General features: G+C 40.0%; 1 protein-coding gene across 1 annotated transcript in view; it reads right to left on the bottom strand.

The window, feature by feature from the left end:
- Positions 1-17,495, bottom strand: part of STK32A (serine/threonine kinase 32A) — a 166,246-nt gene extending 148,751 nt beyond the window's left edge. The window contains exons 1-2 of the mRNA XM_020964198.2: positions 17,366-17,495; positions 11,995-12,169 (exon numbers count right to left, since the gene is read on the bottom strand). Of these exons, the coding sequence (XP_020819857.1) occupies positions 11,995-12,046 (52 nt within the window). The 5' untranslated portion in view covers positions 12,047-12,169; positions 17,366-17,495. The remainder of the gene's footprint in view (positions 1-11,994; positions 12,170-17,365) is intronic.
- Between the last annotated feature and the right edge of the window lie 4,404 nt (positions 17,496-21,899).

The raw sequence follows: 21,899 nt of genomic DNA, 5'->3' as shown, positions 1-21,899 counted from the left end.
AATGTGAAACAGGGAAGTATATTTGATTCCAGAAGTAGCGGGTGTGGCTTGGTCAAATCATTCAACCTCTCTGCATCTCAGTTTCTTTATGTGTAAAATAAGGAGGTCAGATTCAACAGCTCCTAAAACCCCCCTAAACCTCCATGATATTATTATAAGAGGGAAGTTCTATAACCTTACCACAATAATTTTAGAGGGCCTCAAATCAGTCAGAACTACTTATGAACAAGGCCAAGACATTAGTGCTGAAATAATCAATCAAAGGCATTAAACTAAGTGTGAATCAGCTAGTTAGCGGAATGGGATGGCTGAGGAGACTCAGTGATATCCTATGGGTCTTGGAACCTGAGCATTCCAGTGGTAAGTCAGAAGAAATTAGTTCCAAACTCTTGAGAGGCAATTGTTTGGGGAAGGGGTGGCTGGTAGTCCAGAAGAGCTTCTGTCTCTTCTCCCTCCTTACCCTACCTTCACCAGAGAAAGACCTTATGACCTTATCTCTCCCCTATCCTGAAAAAAAAAACCCAAACCTGTTACTTGATCCTTCCAGTCCTGCTATCATCCTGTATCTCTTCTGCCCTTTGTAGCTAAACTCCTCAAAAAGGCCATCTAAAATAAGTGCTTTCCAGTTTCTTACCTCTTACTCTCTTCTCTTTCTTTTCTTTAGGCAATTGGGTTCAGTGATTTGCCCAGGGTCACACAGCCAGTAAGTGTCAAGTATTCGGTCTGAGGCTGGATTTGAACTCAGGTTCTCCTGACTTCAGGACCGGTGCTCTATCCACCGCGCCACCTAGCTGCCCCCTCTTACTCTTTTCTTAACCTCTTCCAACAATCCAGCTTCCAGCCTTGTCATTCCACAAAAACTGCTCTCTTTTCAAAGTTACCAATGATCTCTTAGTTGCCAAATCCAATGGCCTTTTCTCAATCCTCATTCTCCTTGACTTCTCTGTAGCCTTTGACACTGTTGATCACTCTCTCTTCCCTGATACTCCATTCCCTCTAGGTTTTCACTCTCTCCTCATTTTCTTCCTAACTATCTGACCACTTTGTTTCTGTCTCCTTTGTCTCCTCCTCTGGGTCACACCCTCTAACTGTAGGAGTCCTACAAGGTTCTGTCCTATGCCCTCTTCTCTTCTCCCTCTATACTGTTTTACTTGTTGATCTCATCAGCTCCCAAGGATTTAATTACCATCTTTATACTGATAATTCTCAAATTTACCTTTTCTGTCCCAGTCTTGCGTCTCCAACAACCTTTCAGACATCTCAAACTGAATGTCCAGTTGACATCTTAAACTCAGTATGTCCAAAATGGAATTTATTATCCTTCCCCCAAAACCCCAGCCCCAGCCCATCTTCCCTGGCTCACAACCTGTGAATCATCCTGGACTCCTCGTTATCTCTCACCCCTGCTCCCCGCCCCCCATATCCAAGCTGTTGTGAAGGTCTGTCAATTTCATCTTTGCAACATCTCTTGAATATCCCCAGTCTGTCCTCTGACACTGCTACCATTCTAGTGCAGGTCCTCATCACCTCACGCCTGGATTATTGCAGTAACCTGCCGGCGGGTCTGTCAGCCTCAAGTCTCTCCCCACTCCAATCCATTCTCCATTCAGCCACCAAAGTGATTTTCCTAAAGTACAGGTCTGATCATGTTACTCCTCTACTCAAGAAGCTCAGTGGCTCCCTATTGCCACCAGGAACAAATAAAAAATCATCTGTTTGGCATTAAAACACTTCAAATCCTAGCCCCCTCCTACCTTTCCAGTGTTCTTTCACTTTAGTCCCCAAATTCACATACTCTTTGATCCAGTGACATTGTTCTCCTGGCTGTTCCTGACACTCCATTTCTTGGTTCCGGGTGTTTTTTCTGACTGTTCCCCATGCCTGGAATGCCCTCCTTCCTCAACTCTGCCTTTTGGCTTCCCTGGCTTCCTTCAAGTTCCAGCTAAAATCCCACCTTGTATAGGAAGTCTTTCCAATTCCCCTTAATTCCAGTGCCTTCCCTCTGTGAATTATTTCTCACTTAACCTATACATAATGTGTTTGTATGTGTTTGTTGTCTCCATCATTAAATTCTCAGTTCCTTGAGGGCAGGGACTGTCTTTTGCCTCATATCCCCAGCACTTCAAATTCTTATTGACTGACAGAGGCATTTGTTTGCGATAATAAAAACAACTTGCATTTATTTTGTGTTTTTAGGTTTTCAAAGGGTTTCATTATCTCATTTGAGTCTCTTGACAGCCCCATGTGGTAGGTGCTATTATTAATTCCATTCTATAGAAGAGAAAACCAAGGCCAAAAGAAGTAAGGTGACTTGTCCAAGGGCCACATGGTCATAATGTGTCTGAGGCAGCATTCAGACTTAGGTCTCTCTGGCTTCAAGTCCTCTTCACCCACATAAAATGAGTTGGAAGAAATGTTGCTTACTAAAACAGACTGGTCAGCCAGGGCGATGTGACTAGGATTTGAGTTCTGTGTTCTTGGCTTTATAGCTTATATGTCCCTACTCTGCCAAAGCCTTTGGGGAAGAAAAAATCCCCATTGAGTCAAAGGAAAAGTAATGCTTTCTGCTCCTTCTGCTGTCTTGGCACTTATTTGTGACAAACACCATCATCAAATGCTAGAATGTCCTGAATAATTTAATCTCTTAATTCATCATCTGCACTACTTTGCTAGTTATTCCAATGCCAAATAATAAATTTAATGCAAGACCAACCATTACTTTAGTTTGAGAACAGAAGGCCCACACTTCATTTCCTGATTCAGTGCAAGAAATATACAATGCATGGTTATCACGATGACAAAAGGAGGCCTCCTAGACCTTCTAGCACAGAATCCCTTTACTATTGGATTGTACACCATGTCCAATATTCTTGGCCTCCTCTTTTGAAGGACTCAGTTGCCTCAATCACTGAAGAAGATGCGAGAAAATTAGCCACACAGCCTGGCAGCTCTATGTTGCCAAATGAAAGTGGAGTACCAGGTTTTTACCAGGCCTGAAGAGCAGTGCAATAATTGAATTCTCTCAACAAACAACACATTTTGAGGATCTCCTTCAGTCTCCATTTTTATCTCATGCCAACTTTTTGAAGCTTTAAAACCTCAGTAATCAGAGTGTTGATTATGCCCTCCACCCATATTTTAACCATATTTTAGCTTTGTCACTGTAAGTTCAACTCATTTCAATTCGACTAGATGCTTACAAAGTGCTTTCTGTGGGCAAGGCAGTACAGAAGGTGCTGAGGAGATTAAGATGAAAGATTATTCAGATCTTTTCTTTAAAGCAAAATAATCTAGTATGAGGGAAGACTCATGTAAACAATTATAAAACAAGGTAGAATATGGTTAAGGGCCATGGGGAAGTCAAATGGAGTGATCTAATTGATTCACAGAAGGAGAGGTCACTTGTGGAAGGAATTGGGGAAGGCTTCATGGAGGAGGAGGCACCTAAACTGGGTGTGGAAAAGAAAGATTTCAACAGATGAAGCTGTAGGAGTGGAAGCAGTATGCAGATACACAGAAGCGAGAGGGGACAAGATGAGACCCAGGCCACCAGGAGTAGGTCAGTTTGTCTGGAGTATAAAGTATGTGAAGGAGAATAGTATAAGGTAAAACTGGAAAGATAAATTTAAGGAATGCCAGGATAAGCTGTTTCTATTTTATTCAACATGCGGTGGGGAACCATCTGAGTAGAGCAGGGAAGTGAATGTAATCAGACCTTAGCACTTAAGGAAATTGCTTCGGTGGTAGTGTGAAGGATGGAGAAAGGGAAGAGAGTGGAAACGAGATCAAATAGCAAGAATTTATAAGAATTATGGGCAGCTAAGTGGTGCAGCAGGTAGAGTGCCAATCCTGGGGTCATTGACAGGACGATCATGAAGGAGATAGCATTTAAAGGGTAGTAATTTGACAGCTGAATTGGGCAGATGGTGGCATAGTGGATAGAGCACCAGGTCAGGAAGACCTGAATTCAAATCTGGCCTCAGACACTTACTAGCTGTGTGACCCTGGGTAAGTTATTTAACCCTGTTTGCCTCAGTTTCCTCATCTGTAAAATGAGCTGGAGAAGAAAATGGCAAGATCACTCCAATGTCTTTGCCAAGAAAACCCCAAATGGAATCATAAAGAGTCAGACACAACTGAAAAGACTGAACAACTACGACAATAAGAATTTAGGAGAGAGATGATAAGGACCAGAATTAGAATAGGAAAGGGGAGTTTGGAGGCAGTATTCACAGGACTTGGCAACTGATTTGTTCTAGAAGTATAGAGATGGAGGGAGATAAAGCTAGTCAAAGAGGTTTTGAGCCTGAAAGACTCAGAAGGTAGTAGAACTACCAGTAGAAACAGGAGAGTCAGACAGAGTGGGGGAGGAGAAGATAATTAGTTCCCTTTTGGATTCAAGATGTTAGCAGGACATCCAGACACTTAACAGGTGATTGGAAACGGAAGTCTGGAGTTTGGGAAGAGGCCAGGGTCAGAGATATAGATTTTTGAAGTCATGTAGATAAAGGTGATAATTGAATCTATGGGAGTAGATGAAATTGTTAAAAGAGAAAAGTGCAGAGAGGGAAGAAATCAGGACTGAGGACAGGGCCTTGTGGAATTTCCACACCCAGAGAAGAACCAGCAAAGAATGAAACAGCTGTTAGAGGTGGTGAGAGAATCAGAAGAGAGAACTGTGAAGGAAGTCAAGGGAGGAGATAATATCGAGGAGGGGATGGGGAGCAGTGACAGATATTTCATTTTGTAAGGACCTTGGAACACATATTCCTGATAATGCTAGCTTCATGATGCTATTCTCTTGCCCTAAATCTGAGTCTGAAAATAAGACTATGATAATTTGCTAGTTAAATCAAATGGCAGGATACACACAGAGTATTTTGAAAACTTGAACTTGCTATGCAAATGTCAGTTCTTCTCTCTTGTTATTATTATTAAAATTTTTAGAAAATAAAAACAGTCACAAGGTACAGAGGAAAAAGCATTGAATCACATGGCCTGGGTTCAAATCCTACTTCTGATACTTACTACCTATATTTCCTTAGACAAGTAGCTTACCTTCTCTGAACCTCAGTTTCCTCATCTGTAAAATAAGGATATATCCTATGAGGTCTCTTCTAGCTCTGTCACCTTTATGACATTGTGATAAGATCATTTTTAAAAATTACTGGCTTCCGTAAAAACTTCCTTGTCATATTTGAGTTTAATTTTTTGCTTTAAAATGAGTCAGAAAAATAAAAATTATCATTAGTAGTAACACAAATATGACTGCCATCAGTAATCATTGGCACTTTATTACTTTCAGGGAACTAAAAGCAATTTTCTGCTGGTGTAATTATTCTTCCAACTAACAAGAGGCTGTGAGATCTGAGGGGAAAAAAAAACCATGGGATTCTCAGTTAGAAAATCTGGATTTGAGTCCTGATTTTCTAAAACCTTCACACTAGTAATAACAACTAACATTTATATAGCTCTTACTATGTGCTAAACACTTTACAACTATTATCTCATTTGGTCTCCACAACAACCCTGGGAAGTAGCTCCTCTTATTATCCCCATTTTACAGATGAGGAAACTGAGACAAAAAGGAGTTAAGTGACTTCATCAGGGTCATATAGCTACTAAGCGTCTGATCTAACCTGACTCTAGGCCCAGCGCTCTATCCATCTAGTTTCCTTAATAGTCAAGTCATTTAAAACTCTCTTGGTCCTTTTCTCTGTAAAATGGTAATAAAAATATTTATATTACTGGTATTACTGGATTGTTGAGAAAAAAAGTATTTTATTATCTGTTTCATAAGTGAGAAAACTATGATAGGCCCTAGTTTTGTGCCCCTGTCTAGGACAATGCCAGAAAATAATTAAAAGGCCTTCAATGGTTAGTTCCATGGTTTCCTGAGTTTAATTGAAATGAAAATCTGACAAGAGAAAAGAGGAGGAAAAGGGATGTGAGACTGTGACATGCAGCTCCTAGATCAATTGTTTGGAAGTAGACATTGTTTTTCAGCTGACTTAGGCGCAAACTTTTGTATGATCCATCAAATTTGCATGTAGTCGATACAGTTCTGTTGTTAAGATGGCAGGACTTGTGGGACAGACTACTTTTCGTGGCACAGGCACAGCACAAGTTTAGTTGAGTTTAATCAAGTTTTTTAGAAACCTCAATACAACTAACCCTAAGTACTAACTATGTGATGAGAGTTGGATATTTGAAAATGAACCTACACGAGGAAGGTATAAAATGCTCTTGGGCTATAATTTTGTTGTTCAGTTGTGTTTGACTCTTGGTGACCCCACATGGGATTTTCTTGGCAAAGATACTGGAATGGATTGCCATTTCCTTTTCCAGATGTGGAAACTGAGGCAAACAAGGTTAAGTGACTTGCCCAAGGTCACACAGCTAGTATGTGTCTGAGGCCAGATTTGAACTTAGGTCCTCCTGACTCTAGGACCTGTGTTCTATCCATTGCACCACCCAGCTGTCTCTGGGCTATAATGGAAAAAGACAAAACATGAAGTCACTGAATTTAACATTTGCTTTATTAAACATGCATTTGCTGGCTTTCAAAGGTTTCTTTTTTTTTATCACCTATTATTCTATATCATGTGAATCTATGTGAACAACTTTCCTGATATTCTCTTTTCAGTAGGTAGAACTACAGAACTTCTGAATCTACCAACTGGAAGAGATTTCAGAGGCCATCAAATCCATCCTAACATGTTCCTAAGAAGTGACTTCCAATGGTGGAAGTCACACCCTCTTTCCCTCCCTCCCAGTCACAGATTTAGAGCCAGAAGGGTGCTGAGAGGCCCCCAGGTCCAAACCACTTATTTTATGAGGCTATGCATTTGTCCAGAGTCACACAGCTAGGAAATATCTGAGACAAGGTTTTTACCAGGGTCAACTGTGACTCCAAGTCCAGCATTCTATCTACTGTACCAAACTGTACGTGCAAGAACAGTCTACTTTTGGACATCGAATCTGCTTCTTTGCAATTCCATGTATACTTCCTAATTCTGTCCTCTAGAGTCAAGTAGAATTCTTTTTCCACATGAAAAGCTCCTGGATTACTAGGAAAGAGCTATAGAATCTGAATCTTCTCTCTTCTCCTCTTCCTCTTCCTCCTCTTCCTGATTCTCCTCCTCTTCCTCCTCCTCCTCCTCCTCTCCTCTCCCTTTAATGGACATCCTCTAGCTTGCCTATGTCTTCCCTAAAATGTGGTGCTCAGGACTGCACATGGTACCCCAGATAGGCGTGTGAACACAGAAGGATAAAATAGAGCTATTACTGCCCTCATTCTGGATATAACATCTCTCTTATGGCAGCCTAAGTTAGCATTAGGGGTTTTGTTGTTGTTGTTTATTTGTTTGTTTTGGCAACTATACCACACAGTGAATAGAATACTGGACTTGGAGTCAGGAAGAACTGGATTCAAATCTTGCTTTTGACACATGAACTGTGAGACCATGAGTAAAAAGAATGTTGGTTTACAGAACAGACTTTCTTCTGCCACTTAAAAAAATTAAAGAAGAAACAAAAAGAAACCCCTCTATTTTATACAAGTTGCAGGATATCCTTTGGACATCACTACGATGGAATGAATTATTTGTCAGAACTAGATTGCAGTATGAACTATGCCAAATAAGCGTGAGCCTTTTACGCCAATGAGTTCTTATTATAGCTAGCTAGCATTAATACAGCACCTTAAGGTTTGCACAGCATGTTACAAATATGAGTTCATTTTATCCTCACAACGACTGTGAGGCAGATGTTATTATTATCCCCATTTATAGCATTATATAATGATATGATATGGGATCTTGCTTTTCTGCACACAAGGGGCAGCCCTGCCCCTAAAGATATTAGAGAGGCCTGTGAACAAAGGTCATATTTGAGGAAGAAAACAAACCATATCACATGATTGATTTGAGGGGAAAGGCTTTTTACAGGCAATAACAGATACCAAGGCACAGTGAAAAGAGTACTGGCTTTGAAATCCAAAGAGCTCAGTTCAAATACTGCCTACTATTTAATACATGTGTGAGCTTGGGCAAGTCATTAACCTTTATGGGTCTCCATTTGTGAAATGCAGAAGTTGGGCTACTAGATAACATTTAATCTCCCTTCCATCTCTAAAACAATGATTGATAATCACTTCTCTTTTTTTGTGTGTGTGTCTGGAGGCAATTGAGATTAAATGACTTGCCCAGAGTCACACAGCTACTAAGTGTCAAGTGTCTGAGGATGGATTTGAACTCAGGTCCTCCTGACTCCACAACCGGTGCTCTACCCACTGTGCTACTCAGCTGCCCCCAATCACTCCTTTTTTTTTTTTTTTGTGAGGCAATCGGGGTTAAGTGATTTGCCCAAGGTCACACAGCTAGTACCGGTTGGTCTGAGGCTGCATTCGAACTCAGGTCCTCCTGACTTCAGGGCCGGTGCTCTATCCACTGCACCACCCAGCTGCCCCTCCCCCAGTCACTTCTTAAGTGCCTAGGTGCCAGTCACTGGGGTTACAATGATAAAAATGAAAGTCTTTGCCCTCAAGGAACTAACACTCTATCGGTAATAAATACCATCATCATTAGTGGTTTGCACTGTATTTTACTTTGATCTTCATTACAGACCGAGGGTGAGTGACTTGCCTAGGGTCACACGGCTAGTAAGTGCCTAAGGTATGATTTGAACCCAAGATTTCCTGGTTCCAAATCCAGCGCTCTCTCTTAGCTATGTAGATTGCCTTCATATTTTATTTTGATCGGGCTCTTTTTTGAAGATTTCAGCGTTTCTTGTCTGGGATATTGCCATTCATCCTCCTAATATCCCATGGGATTGATAACAAATTTGCCGTTTGCCTACTAATATCCTGTGGGATCGATAAGAAGCTCAAAGCCTAATCCCTTTTCACCTTTGCTCCCTAAAGACTAACCTCCCACACAGAGCTGGCTCTGACTCCAGAGAGAGCAGCCCAGGTAGAATAAATTGAAGCCTGGGGTGTACTTCCTTTCCTCTGTGTGTGTGTGTGTGTGTGTGTGTGTGTGTGTGTGTGTGTGTGTGTGTGTATTGCAGACTAACAAGGCTACTATTGTTAACAAATATACCCTAACTTCTATATGCACCCTTCCTGTCGACTACCCTGCCTTTGGACCCTATGGTGCATCCTAAATGTTCTCTCAGGTGTAAACTTTATAGCCTTGTGCAATGGACTCCTTTGGCAGTCTGGTGAAAACTACAGACCCCTTCTCAGATCTTTTTTAGACACATTAAATAAAATACATAGGATTATGAAGGAAACCAATTATATTGAAATAAAGATGTAATTTCCCCCCCATTCACATTCCTGGCTTTTCCTTAAATCTGGGTCCATGGACTCTAGGGGTAAGAGCTCCTGATATGAGGGCTGATTTGATGTTAGAATCCAGGCAATCCTCTCAGTTTATGAATTGGTTATGTTCCGAAAATTGGTAAGCGCGCTGGCCTATGATTCAAGCAGTGGTATGCTGGTAAATATTTAACAACCAGCTCTCCAAAATCCCAAAATGTACACATAACACACTTTTAAGTTTAATCAACATTATTAACATTTTCTCCATCACTTTCTTAAGTCTAGACAATCAATAAAACAATTAATCAAGCCCTAATTTGTAATATTTGCCAATTTCTGGATTGTAAATGCTCACACTGAAAACTGAACAATCATCCCTGAACTCAAGAGACCTGGTGGTAGTCCTCATTCTGCCTGTACTTTTGTGACCTTTTGTGATCAATGAAATTCTCTGGGTCTCAGTTTCCTTCACTTTAAATGAGGCAATTGAGCTACATGGATCACTAAGATTCCTTCCAGTTCTTTTTTTAAAAAATAGGTGTGTATAATTTTTATTTATTCTACTTTTAATTTATAGAATAAAACAAGCATTTCTTTAACATAGTATAATAAAGATGATTGTACATAAAACCACAAATCTTTTATGTACACCTTACTATTCCTTTTAAATATATAATAAAGTTATCATGTAAGTTTCTTTTTTTCCATTTTTTCTTTCCCTTTTTTCCCTTCTGCCCTAAAGCTGACTACCATTAGACACAAATATGTGTACATATATGTAAAATAATTCTATATATACTTCTATTTATCAGTTCTTTCTCTTTGGCTGCAGATAGCATCTTCCTTCATGTGTCCTTTGTAGTTAATTTAGCTATTTATGTTAGTCAAAATGACTTATTCATTCTAACAAACTAGGAATTAATGAGGATGGCTGAGGAATGGGATGCTTTGGTAAACAAAATATTCTGGGAAATAAAGAGCTATCATACACAGATGTTCAATTTCAAAGAATTTGAATACAGTAAAATTCATAACTGTCCTACTCTAATAATCAAGAACCTGTGATCCCAGGTCCTCAAAGCTATGCCAGAGGAGAGCAAGTTTTGGCAGCTCCTACCAACAGGGAAAGACTTTGATTATGGAGCCTGGGGATGAACTGGGTATCTGTTAATGTAGGAGCAGTCCAGATAAGCACAGAGACACTCAGAAAGTTGGCCCCCAGGTGAAGAAATGTTTTGCCCACATCAGCTTAGAGGGATTGTGATCTGTATGAACGGTATGGAATCTGACGAAATCTCAGTTTTTGATGTAAGATGTGAACTGTACTTAAAAACCTAATTAATTCTGAGTATGACTTGGTGATGTAGATGGAACTCCTGAATCTTTCAGGTCTTAGTGTGGATGACGGAGTCCAGGTTGGCACTCTTTAGGATGGCAGATTTAGAGCTGGAAGAGACTTTATACATCAGTTGTTCAGTTCTTTGACTTTCCTTTTTTAAAGACTGGGTCTTCCTATCTTCCCCAGGCTAGAAGGTCAAGGGCAACTCATGGGGCCAATCCCACTCTGACTGGCATGGAAATTTAACCTGCTCTGTTTCCAACCTGGGCCAGTTTGCTTTTCACTAGGCAACCTGGTGGTTCCCCACTCTGTAGTGCAGACACTTAAATGGCCTGGTCCATGGGGGCTCAGAACTCCTGAACTTAAGAGATTGCCCCAGCCTAACGTCTTTGGTAGCAGAGATCACAGACAAGTGTCACTACGCCTGGCAGACATCATCTAATTCTACCCTCTCTTTTTACAGATGAAGAACTAAGTAAGGTCTGGAGAAGTGAAGGGGCTTGCCCCGGTCATACAAATTGCCAGTGAGTCTGGGAGCCATTGTTTGAATGACGGTCCTCTGACTCCAAATGAAATATTCTTTCCACTGTTCCACATATTACATACAATGATTATTATTGTGTTGTGGTCTGAAATTCATTCTGTATTTCCCATTTTCAGACAACAATGGGAAAATTTCAGCTGCCATCTTGACAGAGACCATAGGCTTAATCTCAGACCTGGTTTCTGGAGTCTTCTAGTTGACAACTGGTAAATTGTAGTATCCCTTTCACAAAGGAAAATATGGGTTCATAGGATTATAGATCCAGAGCTAGAAAGGACCTCAGAAGTCATCTTACCCAACCCTCTTATTTTACAGAAAAGGAAACTGAGGCACAGGGAGGTTTTTTTTTTTTTTTAAGTGATTTGCTCAAGGTCACATGTGGGGGAGAAGGGAGAAGTTTGAATTCAAATCCCCTGACTCCAGAACCAATGCTCTTCACTGTAACATGCTGCCTCTTAAAAAAATTATTAATTCATTAATGCAATAACAAATATGGCAAAACCTGTCTAGCCATCTTCAGAAGCCCTGTAATAAGCAGTCTTAAGCACTGAAGAAAAATAAAACAACAAATGCCATGCCTTACCATAACAAATTCACATAATTTTTAAAAAATTCACATCACCTTCTGAAAATGCAAAACCAGGTTTTATGTTCCCTCTTTCTTAAAGGCCACTGAGTGACTCTAGGCAATTAAAATACAATATTGTTTTCAAACCAAAAGCCTACATTTAGACTTTTTAGTCTAACTTAAAAAACTATATTTGAAACCATTGCATGGGGCCTTACCATCTTCATTTTCATCAAACACTGGAGGTTTGCTAGAAGTGTTTGCTCCCATGATGAAATCTTCCAAAAGGTGGAATCTGCAATTACATTGTTTTGGTGTAAAAAGTGCTAAAGGGTCTGGCACAGGCACCCCTCTTCTCTTTAGACGATGTATGGAAGTTTCAGGTTGGACATCCTATAAAGAAAAGAAAGAAATTGTGTTTTGGACTATTCTGGCGCTCTCTAGGCAATGATTTTAGATTATGACTCACAGAATGACCTAAGCTGTACCTTTACAAGGACATTTTATTTGATAGTAAATGATTTTCGGAGAGACTCTCAGAAACTACGTAATAGGATGTGACAACATATCAAGAAAGAATCACAAACATGTATCTTAAAAGTCTGACCAAAGAAAAATGATGTTTTTCTTAGAGCCATAACTAACCTGGGCCACTTTGGTCCAAACTTAGAATGTTTAGAGAGTGCAAATTAACATTAAATTAGACAAGGTAGGTGGTGCTGTGGATAGAGCAGTGGAACTGGAGTCGGGAAGACCTGAGTTTAAATCTAGCCTCGCCCACTTACTAGCTGTCGAACCCTAAGTCATTCAACTTCAGTTTCCTCATCCGTAAAATAAGGATAATGATATCATTTACCTGTCAGTGTTGATGTGACAATGAAATGAGAGAATATTTGTAAAGCACTTAATAAACACTAAAGTGCTACATAATTGATTGTGTTATTGTCGTCATCATCATCATCATCATCATCATCATCACTATTATTACATAAGTTCCTGCAGAAGAAGGTGAGGGAAACAGCTGCTTTGATACTGGTTAAGGAGTGGGGAAGAGGAGGTTCAGGCTTCAGGCTCCTTTCAACTCTGAGATTCTGTCCTTCATACTAAAATTGCAGCTGATTCTCCATTTCCACATAGCTGAATGTGTTATTTTCACATCATGAATTACACAGTTCATTTGAGGGCCTACGTGGTGTTACTCACTCGGTCTGGTTAGGACTGTACATCTTAGGGAGTGGCTGCTTCAGGTGTTTGAAATCACATAGAACTCTATTGTTAGGATTCAAGAACAGTCTAAATGAGAAATGCTCCATTTGAAATTTCAAAAAGTATGTTTAAAATCTCCCTTAAGTATATTTGTGATATGAAATTATAATTCTATTTCTTTTGCTTATATTTGTTAGTACCTGTGTCATATAAATGTCCAAAGATCAGAGATAGAAGGAATGGCCCAATGTGTTGGTAGCTAAGAGTCCCAAGACCTGGGGTTGAATTTAGCTCTGACATATGCTATCTGTGTAAACTTGTCAAATCTTCATTCTTCTGAGCCTCTGCTTACTCATCCGCAAAATGAGGATAATACATTTGTATTACTGACCTTACATGACTAATGTGGGAAAACAATGTACCATAAAATATTGTCAAAAGGGGAGTCATTACGATAAACCATAGCATACTGGTGAAAATGAGAATCATTGGCTTCCTTCAAGGCCCCTCTGTGAGAAAACTTTCCTGATTCCCTTAGTATTCAGGGATCACTTCTGTCTCCAATTACATTGTATTTATTTGCCTGCCCCCTCCCCAAGCCTTTGAAGGCAAGGACGGCTTTTCATTTTGTTTTTGAACCTCCAGTAGTGAACCGCTAATAATTAATTAAGAGTAGACAGTGTAGTGACGCAAGGAACCAGGAAATGTTGATTTGAGCTGTATGACTTAGGTCAAGTCAATTCCCCCCTCAGACTCTCAGTTTTCTAAACTGTAAAAGGAGGCAATTAAATGATCCCTAATGCCAATGCTAATGCTTTATATATGCCATTTATCCTACTTATTATTTCCTTATTGTTAAAAAACACAGTGATTTCTTTTTAAAAATCTTTTTAAATACTTATTTTTATTCATTTACATGTAAAAACAATTTTAACATTCTTTTTTCCTTTAAGTTTTGAATTCCAAATTCTCTTCCTCTCTTCTCTCCCCCCCCATCGAGAAGGCAACCAATCTGACGTAGGTTATACATGTGTAGTCATGCAAAACACATTTCCATGTAAGTCATTCTGTGAAAGAAAACAGAGACAAAAAACCCCAAGAAAAATAAAGAAAATAATGAAAAAGTATCTTTGATCTGAATCCAAGCTCTACCAGTTCTTTCTCTGGAGATGGACAAGCACCCATAAGTTCTATAGAATTATCTTGGATCATTATATTGCTGAGAATAGCTAAATTATTCATGTTAGATCATCATACAATATTGCTGTCACTGTGAACAATATTATCCCGATTCTGTTCTTTTCACTTTGCATCAGTTCGTGTAAGTCTTTACATGTTTTTCTGAGATTATCCTGCTCTTCAAGAAATGGATTGATTTCTAGGTAAATTTTTATTCTACAGAATGATAGTTCACTTCATAGGGATAAAACTTGAGACAGAACTGAGGAAAGGCTTCCTGGAGCACCTGAGCCAGGGAAGAATGATTTGAAACTTTATGAGAACCTCTTAAAAGTAAGATTAGAAGACAAACTCATTTTTTTGTACTAGGAAAATGAAAGTAACAAGTTCATTTGGCAAGCAGAAATCATTAAGGAAATGCTATCTTTCAAACTAAATCTACCTTAAGTGCTGGCAAAATGCCTCTCAAAAGAAATCAGTAAATGGAATCAGTAAAAAGAGAAGGAAATTAGGAAGAATCCATATTATTGCATAGGAAAAGGGATGGGGAAAATGGCTAATGGAAATGTGAGCTGAACACAAAAGCAAAAACTTGAGAAAAAAATTTTATGAGGTTAAAAACACCAAGCACCCAAAATATTTCTAGCAAAAGGAAGGGGAGGGGGCAATTTTATTCTTAAAATGTGGATAATTCTGATACATATAAAGAGGATGCAAAGAACATTGGGATGCTGGTAGTGTTATATCATGGAATAACAAGTTAAGTACAGATATGAAATAAAAATAAGATAGGGAGGAAAATGTATTCATTATACAAAGAATCAGCTGCCAAGGTAAGGCTTGACTATCAGAAATCACTGTTATTAGTCTTTCAAACTTTGCTCTTTTGATTTTGCTTCTGCAAAAAGTAATTTGCAGTTGAAAAATGCTTTAGACCACAGGCATCAAACTGATGTCCTGAGCTGTGGCCAGCAAAACTCCTAGATGCAGCCTAAAGCATATTAAAATGTTATTGGGAAATGTTTAACAAAATTAATAAAAAAATACAATATAACATAGATAATGTTACTTCATGGTTTTCTAAGTCAAAATGCAGCCTGCAAGTGATCCATTCCTATTTGAGTTTCACACCACTGCAAATTAGTCTACTTCTCTTCACTTCTCTATCTTTTGAGGCAATTAGTAGAGGGCTGGACTTGGAGTTAGAAAGACCCAAGTTCAAATCCTCCCTTAGGTACTTACTAGCCGTGTGATCGGGGCTGAGTCACTTTGACTTCTCAGCCTCAGTTTCTCATCTGTAAAATAGGGATAATAATAGCATGTATTTCATAGAATCATGAGGATCAAATGAGATAATATGTGTAAGGGGTTTTGCAAATATTAAGGCACTATGTAAATGATAGCTACTATCCTACCCTCTTTTCATCATCTATAGTCACACTCCAGAAATGATTATTTCCAGCCACAGAAGTGGCAAAAAGAGGCTTGAATTTTCCTTCGAGACCATGTAACTCCATACCATTACTAGGGGTTGACCTTGTGGGTTATGGCAGGAACACATTAACTCTGCCAGCTTCTACCAAACTAGGAGGGTTCAAAGACAGATTGGACAGATGCCTATTGTATGATGAGCAGCCTAGCAAAGTTCAGGGTCTTATCATCATATTGGCTACAGAGTGATGAATTTTTCACCCACAGCAACTCATGAAGAATACCTACCAAGTTATGAAGGAATTGTGACCTGTGTTGGTGGAGGGAGTACCCTGACCGAACATGTTACACATCCCTGAAATTGCACCTATCTTATAATTTACTAAGGTAGGTGCACACACACATACACACACATGTTGGAAATTACTATATTTTCATCATAATTTCTGAACTTTCCAGTATTAATTTTGATGGCTTAAACAATTGTTTGTTCACTCTGGTGTCAATGTTTTTTGGTTTTGCTTTTTTTCATTTAATGGGAAGAGAATGATGTGGGGAGGAGGTCATTTGGAGATATTACTAAAAGTATTGACTTAAAACCTTTCTCATTAACCAAAGGTACTAGAAAAAAGTTGTTTACAAACTATAATTTCTTTTGTTAGGTTATTAAAACACTTCTGCGTTACCAGTTTGGAATTTCCTCCATTTCCCCAGTTTAGTAACACAATCACATATCATTTCTCTCAGAGCACAGAATTACCTGATCCAGCCCTGAACAAAGCCAATTTTAATATATACTTCCGTATAAGGTAACTGCCAGCTATATAGTCCTGTTCTCTCCACTTTTCCATCTTTTACTCTTTTTTCATGCACACTCACCACACATTCCAGAAGCAAAAATTCTAAATAGAATGCGGTCGTCATCTCATGCATCTAATATGATAGGCCTTCTGCACCTCAAAATGCCAGCTGCCATATCCCCATCCACTCAAAGCTTCTAGCACAATGGAAGAGTGAAAGAGCTTAGGTGTGTGACACTAGACTTAGACTTTCTTTTCAGCAGTGGTTTCCTTTTTCAGATCCTATCTTAACTTAAGCCACTGATTTTGGGTGCTCTGACCTTCTAGTATTTGATTCTTAATATTCCAAACCAACAGATAGCTTGGTAGGTTGGCAACAAGTGTACATTTCCAAGTTGTGAGTGTCAGCAGGCAATGAATGAAAAATAGGTCAAATCATTAGAACGCTATGGCTTCAGAAAAATATACTTCTGGTCTGAAACCTCCATGCAAATCAGTGCAAGGGGCTCCCAAGAAAGTTCTCAAATCTTTGTACTAAAGGTTTTTATTGCTACTGTATTTACTTAATAATCCTTCTGGGGTAAGAAAGCTCCCATGGGGATGAAGCAATCTGCAGCTTCAGAATTATCCAAAGCCGGTCTTAACCTTTGTTGGGAAGCCCAGATGATGGAAACAAAGAGGAAGGAAAACCTTTCACTTATTAGATAGCACCTGGGCGGAAGGTGCAGTGAAGTGGGTGGCAGTCTTTAAGGGACTGCCTTTATGTTTGGCCTTGAGAACCTCCCTTTCGCAATACAGGCAGGAGCTTCTCTTGAAGTTCCTCATCCTATTCCCCATTCCCACCCCCATCCATATTCCCCCTAAAGAACTCCCCTCAGCCCTTTAAACAAGCAGTGTGACTGCCCGACCCTAGGATGAAGAACCAGTGAAGGGGGCGTTTAGAAACACAGAGAGTCCCAGAATAGTCACCTACCTTGTTAGCAAGGAGCTGGGGAGACTGTGACTAGCGAATGCTAGTGGCTCCAGGGGAAGAGAAGCGACTACCTGAAGCTGTGGCTGCAGACAAACAGCAGATGTGAGCTGCTTTGCTCTCGCTCTCCCTCTCTCCCCGGAGGGCTGGGTCTAGTGGGGGAGGGACAGAGAGCACAGGAGAGTGAATTAAGTTTCCCGGCTAGGGAGTCCCCAGACTGGCGCTGCTGTGGGAGGAGAGACAAAAGAGGGGAGCGACCAGGAGGCGGCCAGCCCCCACTTGCCCCTAGTTCCCTTGGCAAGGGGCAGAAGTGGGAACTCCCTCTTTTTATTTGTGATGGTGGTGGTAGTGAAATAAACCAGAGTCAACGAAGCAAAAAAGAAGTTTGGGGTTGGGGGCTGCCGGGGGTTGGGGTGCTACAAGGGAAGGAGAGGTCCGTGGAAAGCAGGTGAAGCGCTCTCGTGATGTCAGCAAGAAGGACCAGGCTTCCGGACCTGATGAGGATGCGGTGGGGTTGAAATAGCCTCAAGGGGATCGAATCGGCCACGGTCCTTTAACTGCAGGGCCGTGAAAGGCACATTGAGCAGTTAAGCGATCAGAGTGAGGGTTTTCTCCGAGTAGCGAGCGCAGGGCAAAGCAGAGCAGTAGGCTACCCCTTCCTCGCCCAGCCTGAATAATGGGGTGAAGGGTGAGAGAGGGCAGGCTTCTCTAGCAGCTAAAACAGCCCTGGCTGCAAAGTCTCGGTTGGAAAGGGTCCTAATTGGGGATGCTTGGACGTCTGGGATCCTCCAGAGCCGTCCACGTCTATCTGGGGACATGGGTAAATGCGCCCCTCGATGGAAATACAAGATAGTGCGGAGCTCGCCTGAGGCGGAGTGTGAGACCCAGTTCAGCCTGGAGATGGCCCGGAGCGCAGTCCACAGCGACCTGCTCACTTGGCTCCAGAGCTTAGGTTGGAAGGCCACGCTCCTCTCTGAGAGGCTGAGTGGTAGGGTAGGAAAAAAGCTCCGGTTCTGGGTTCAGATCATCTGCGTTCAAATCCCACCACTGACACTTAACCTGTGTGAGCTTGGTCAAAGCACTTGACTTCCTCGAGCCTGTAAAATAAGGATGGAATCTGTTAGCACCTAAGTGCTCTCCTAGAGCTAGCGTCCTGTATTGTATTTCCACAGAGTCAGTAGCTTACCTCTCGATTTAATTTGACTGTGGTGTAAATGACTAACTTTGCGGAAAGTATTAGCTCTGAGGACCGAGCTTCAAATTCTGCTTCTTATTACCTGCGTGATTTTAGGAAGTCGTTCAACCTTCTTTCCTTCGCCTCGATTTCCTCCTTTGTAAAATGATTGGATTAGAATAGATACAGAACAAATCCTTTTATCAAGAAGGTTTGTTCTGTGAAGTTTGGATTCAGTCAAAGGGCCGCACTTGAGGACCTAGAGGGCCACATGTGGTCTTGAGGCCGCAGGTTCCCCACTCCTGGGCTAGCTGACTTGGGAAGTTTCTTTCAGTGTCTGATCTGTGATCGCAGAAGCCTGACTTTGAGTCTCTACTTTAGGAAGCTAACTCCAATTTGGGGTTTGTCTTTATTCCCAGGCACCTAACACAGTCCCTTGTCCATAATAGACATATAGTAAAATGTGTGTTGAATTGAAGGATAGACCAAATGATCCCAAAGAGAATTAAGAATCTAGCTTACCCCCTCCAATTAATGTTTAAGCCACAAGAGAATTTAATATTTTTTTGGGAGGGAGGGCTTGGAGTGGGGTTAGAGTTGAGCTGACCTTTAAGGCAAAAAAACGAGAAGCCAGGTATCTCTCTAGTGTTCATCTAGATTCTAAAAACATTTTCATTTTTCTAATTTGCTTTTTATTATTGTAAAAGCACCGTGGGAGTCTAATCTTCTATATTGCATCACAGCTCATTCCGATCCGTAGGGCTTGCCATATTTTATTCTGTTATTTGTTCAGGAGGCTTTCTTGTATTCCGCTGCTTATTAATTTGGACAAGACACTACAAAGAGAGCTATGTACCAAACTCTCTGACAATAGAAACTTTAGGGAGATTGATCGCTAGGTTTTTGCTGTGATCTTTGGCGCCCCCTCGTGGAAACCAGAGAAGGAGGTGAATAACCTTGTTATAAGGAAACCAATTTCAAAAGAGGTATTTCAAATTTTAATTTATACGGAGTGTTTCAAAAGTCTTGGTGCAGCATTAAGCTATTAAAGCTTGTGTATTGGTACTTAGCCTTTTGAAAAAAGGAGTTGCTTGTGATATGAATGCGTTAATGCTTTGAAATACAATTGTTCTTGGAACTATCTCCTCTGATTTTTAAAACCCCAAACGAGAATATGCAGGAAACATGGAAACAGTGGGAGTTCTTTACAAAGTGCTAGACCCCAAGGTCAGAGGTCCTAGAGAGGAATGCTAGGTCTGTTACTTACTAATTGGGCAACCGTGGGCAAGTCGTTTTTCCCTCTCTAGGCTACAGTTTCCTCATTTGTGAAAACAAGGCTGTTGGATAGATAACTAAAGGGGACTAAAGTCCTTTAGTGAGAAGCAACCTTGGAGCCTTAAAGACTTTATTCTGGTCCAGTCTCTGACTTAAACTAGTCCTGTGGCTCCAGGTAAGTCAATTAGCTATAATTTACAGATGAATTTCATCAGAGAAGGGAGTTTGGTCACTGAGGGTTCCCCTACACTTTGGGTCCTGACCCCTAAAATTGGATCACTTCCAGCTCTAAATCTATGAATCCGAAAAATTTAAGAGACTATTTTTAAGAGACTAAATTTCTTTTGGGGACAAATCCCTCAGTGTGGATTACTATTATGAACAGTAAGTGAATTTAGGGATTCTGTCTGAAAGTATGGAAATTGACATAAAAAGAAATAAAAAATGCTCTTTGTCTAACAATTCAAAAGCCTGATGCTGTAAAGAGTACACAAACCATCCTTCAATTTCCAAGAACCATTGAGGGACCACAGTGTCTTTCCCTGACACTTCTCATTTAACTCAAAGATTCACAGCTCCTCATCTGTATATTTCCTTCCTGTGGGAACTGATCTGTGGGGAATGAGGCGCCTTTCCCTTCCCATCCTCCTCCCCCAAATAAAGTAGCAACAGTATATAAGATTCAAGTGTCTCTTGGAAAATGTATCCCATTCAGTAACTGAGCAGACTGAAGGTCTGTCCTCTAAAAAGAATCGTCTTACTCATAAGGTGTACATTTAGTTTTAAAGCTTGGAGAGCCAGTGTTTCTTTTGCATTGGCTATTGTACTAGTTCTGGCACAGATCATAAGGAGAGCTTTCTCTTTAGAAAAATCACCCTTAAAGGAGCCTTTTCTTATAGTTTATTCTTTGGGAGTGGAGGTTGTTCTTTATTAATGCCATCTGTGGTAAACAATTGCAATAAATTCAGTTTAAAGATTTCAAAATGTTTTTCTATCTCACCCTCACGCAGATGTTTATGTGTATTTAAATGTTGTTTTTTCTCTCCTTACTCTCACAATCTACATTCCCAGAGTGCTGCAATTTATTTATTGAAGGCTAGCAGGAACCCAGGAGATTTTAAATATCTCATGACTGATAACTAGATATGAACATAGATAAAATGTTATCTAGGTTTTCTCCCTCAGGGTCTCATAGGAAAAATGACTAAAACAGCATCAGTTGTTTTTAGGTTTTCTGAACTTTTTTTTTAAGAGAAATATTTATGTCTAGATAAAAAAAGGCATGTTATTACCTCCTACCTCAAAGTCAGCTATAAAAGATCCATCTAGAGTGATATTTCCGTAACAATAAAGTGATTGGTTTATGATTTATTATAAACTTATATATCAATGCAACTAATTAAGCAAGCTTCATAATTATAGATAAATAAAATACTTCGATATACGTATTAAATAGAAATTTCTATAGTCTGATAAGTTGATCTTTATGTAAACAACAACCCTCTGTTCACAGGGGCTTGCCAAAATGGCCAGACTTAGTGTGAATACTCAATTTTAGCCTACTGCAGGTCAAAACCCCTGAGCTCACACAATTTACTGCTAGGCCTCATATGGAATATTCATTTTCCCAAAGTGCTGAGCAAAATATTTAAACATAAACTTTTAAAATGTTTTATTTTATTTATGCTGTTTTAAAATCTATTAATAGATATAAAGTGATTAGTAAACAATGGAACTTCTTTGAAAAGAATACAGATTCAGCTTGTCCACTGTGTCAATTTTCTATACTTGCTCCAGCTAAGACATTGTGTGCATTTATTAGGAATTCAGTTTTCAGTATAGCCTTTATCAGATTGCTTGCCGGCTTGGAGAGGGGTGAGGGCAAGGAAGGAGGGAGAAAAAAATTTGGAACTAAAAATGTTATAAAAGTGAATGTTGAAAACTAAAAAAGAAAAAAAAACAGAAAATTCAGTTTTCTCCTATGTTAGGGTCTGCCCTAGATAAAATAAAGTTTCACAGATACGTCACCCACCTTGTGACCTGTCATTTTGAAACCATTAGGATGCATTATTTCAAGATCAAACCCAT

This window comes from Phascolarctos cinereus, unplaced genomic scaffold (genome assembly GCF_003287225.1).
Source record: "Phascolarctos cinereus isolate Bilbo 61053 unplaced genomic scaffold, phaCin_HiC Scaffold_2;HRSCAF=192, whole genome shotgun sequence".
In the NCBI taxonomy this organism is placed as follows: domain Eukaryota; kingdom Metazoa; phylum Chordata; class Mammalia; order Diprotodontia; family Phascolarctidae; genus Phascolarctos; species Phascolarctos cinereus.
The sequence above is the reverse complement of the archived record's forward strand: the minus strand, read 5'-3'. Positions and strand labels throughout refer to the sequence as shown.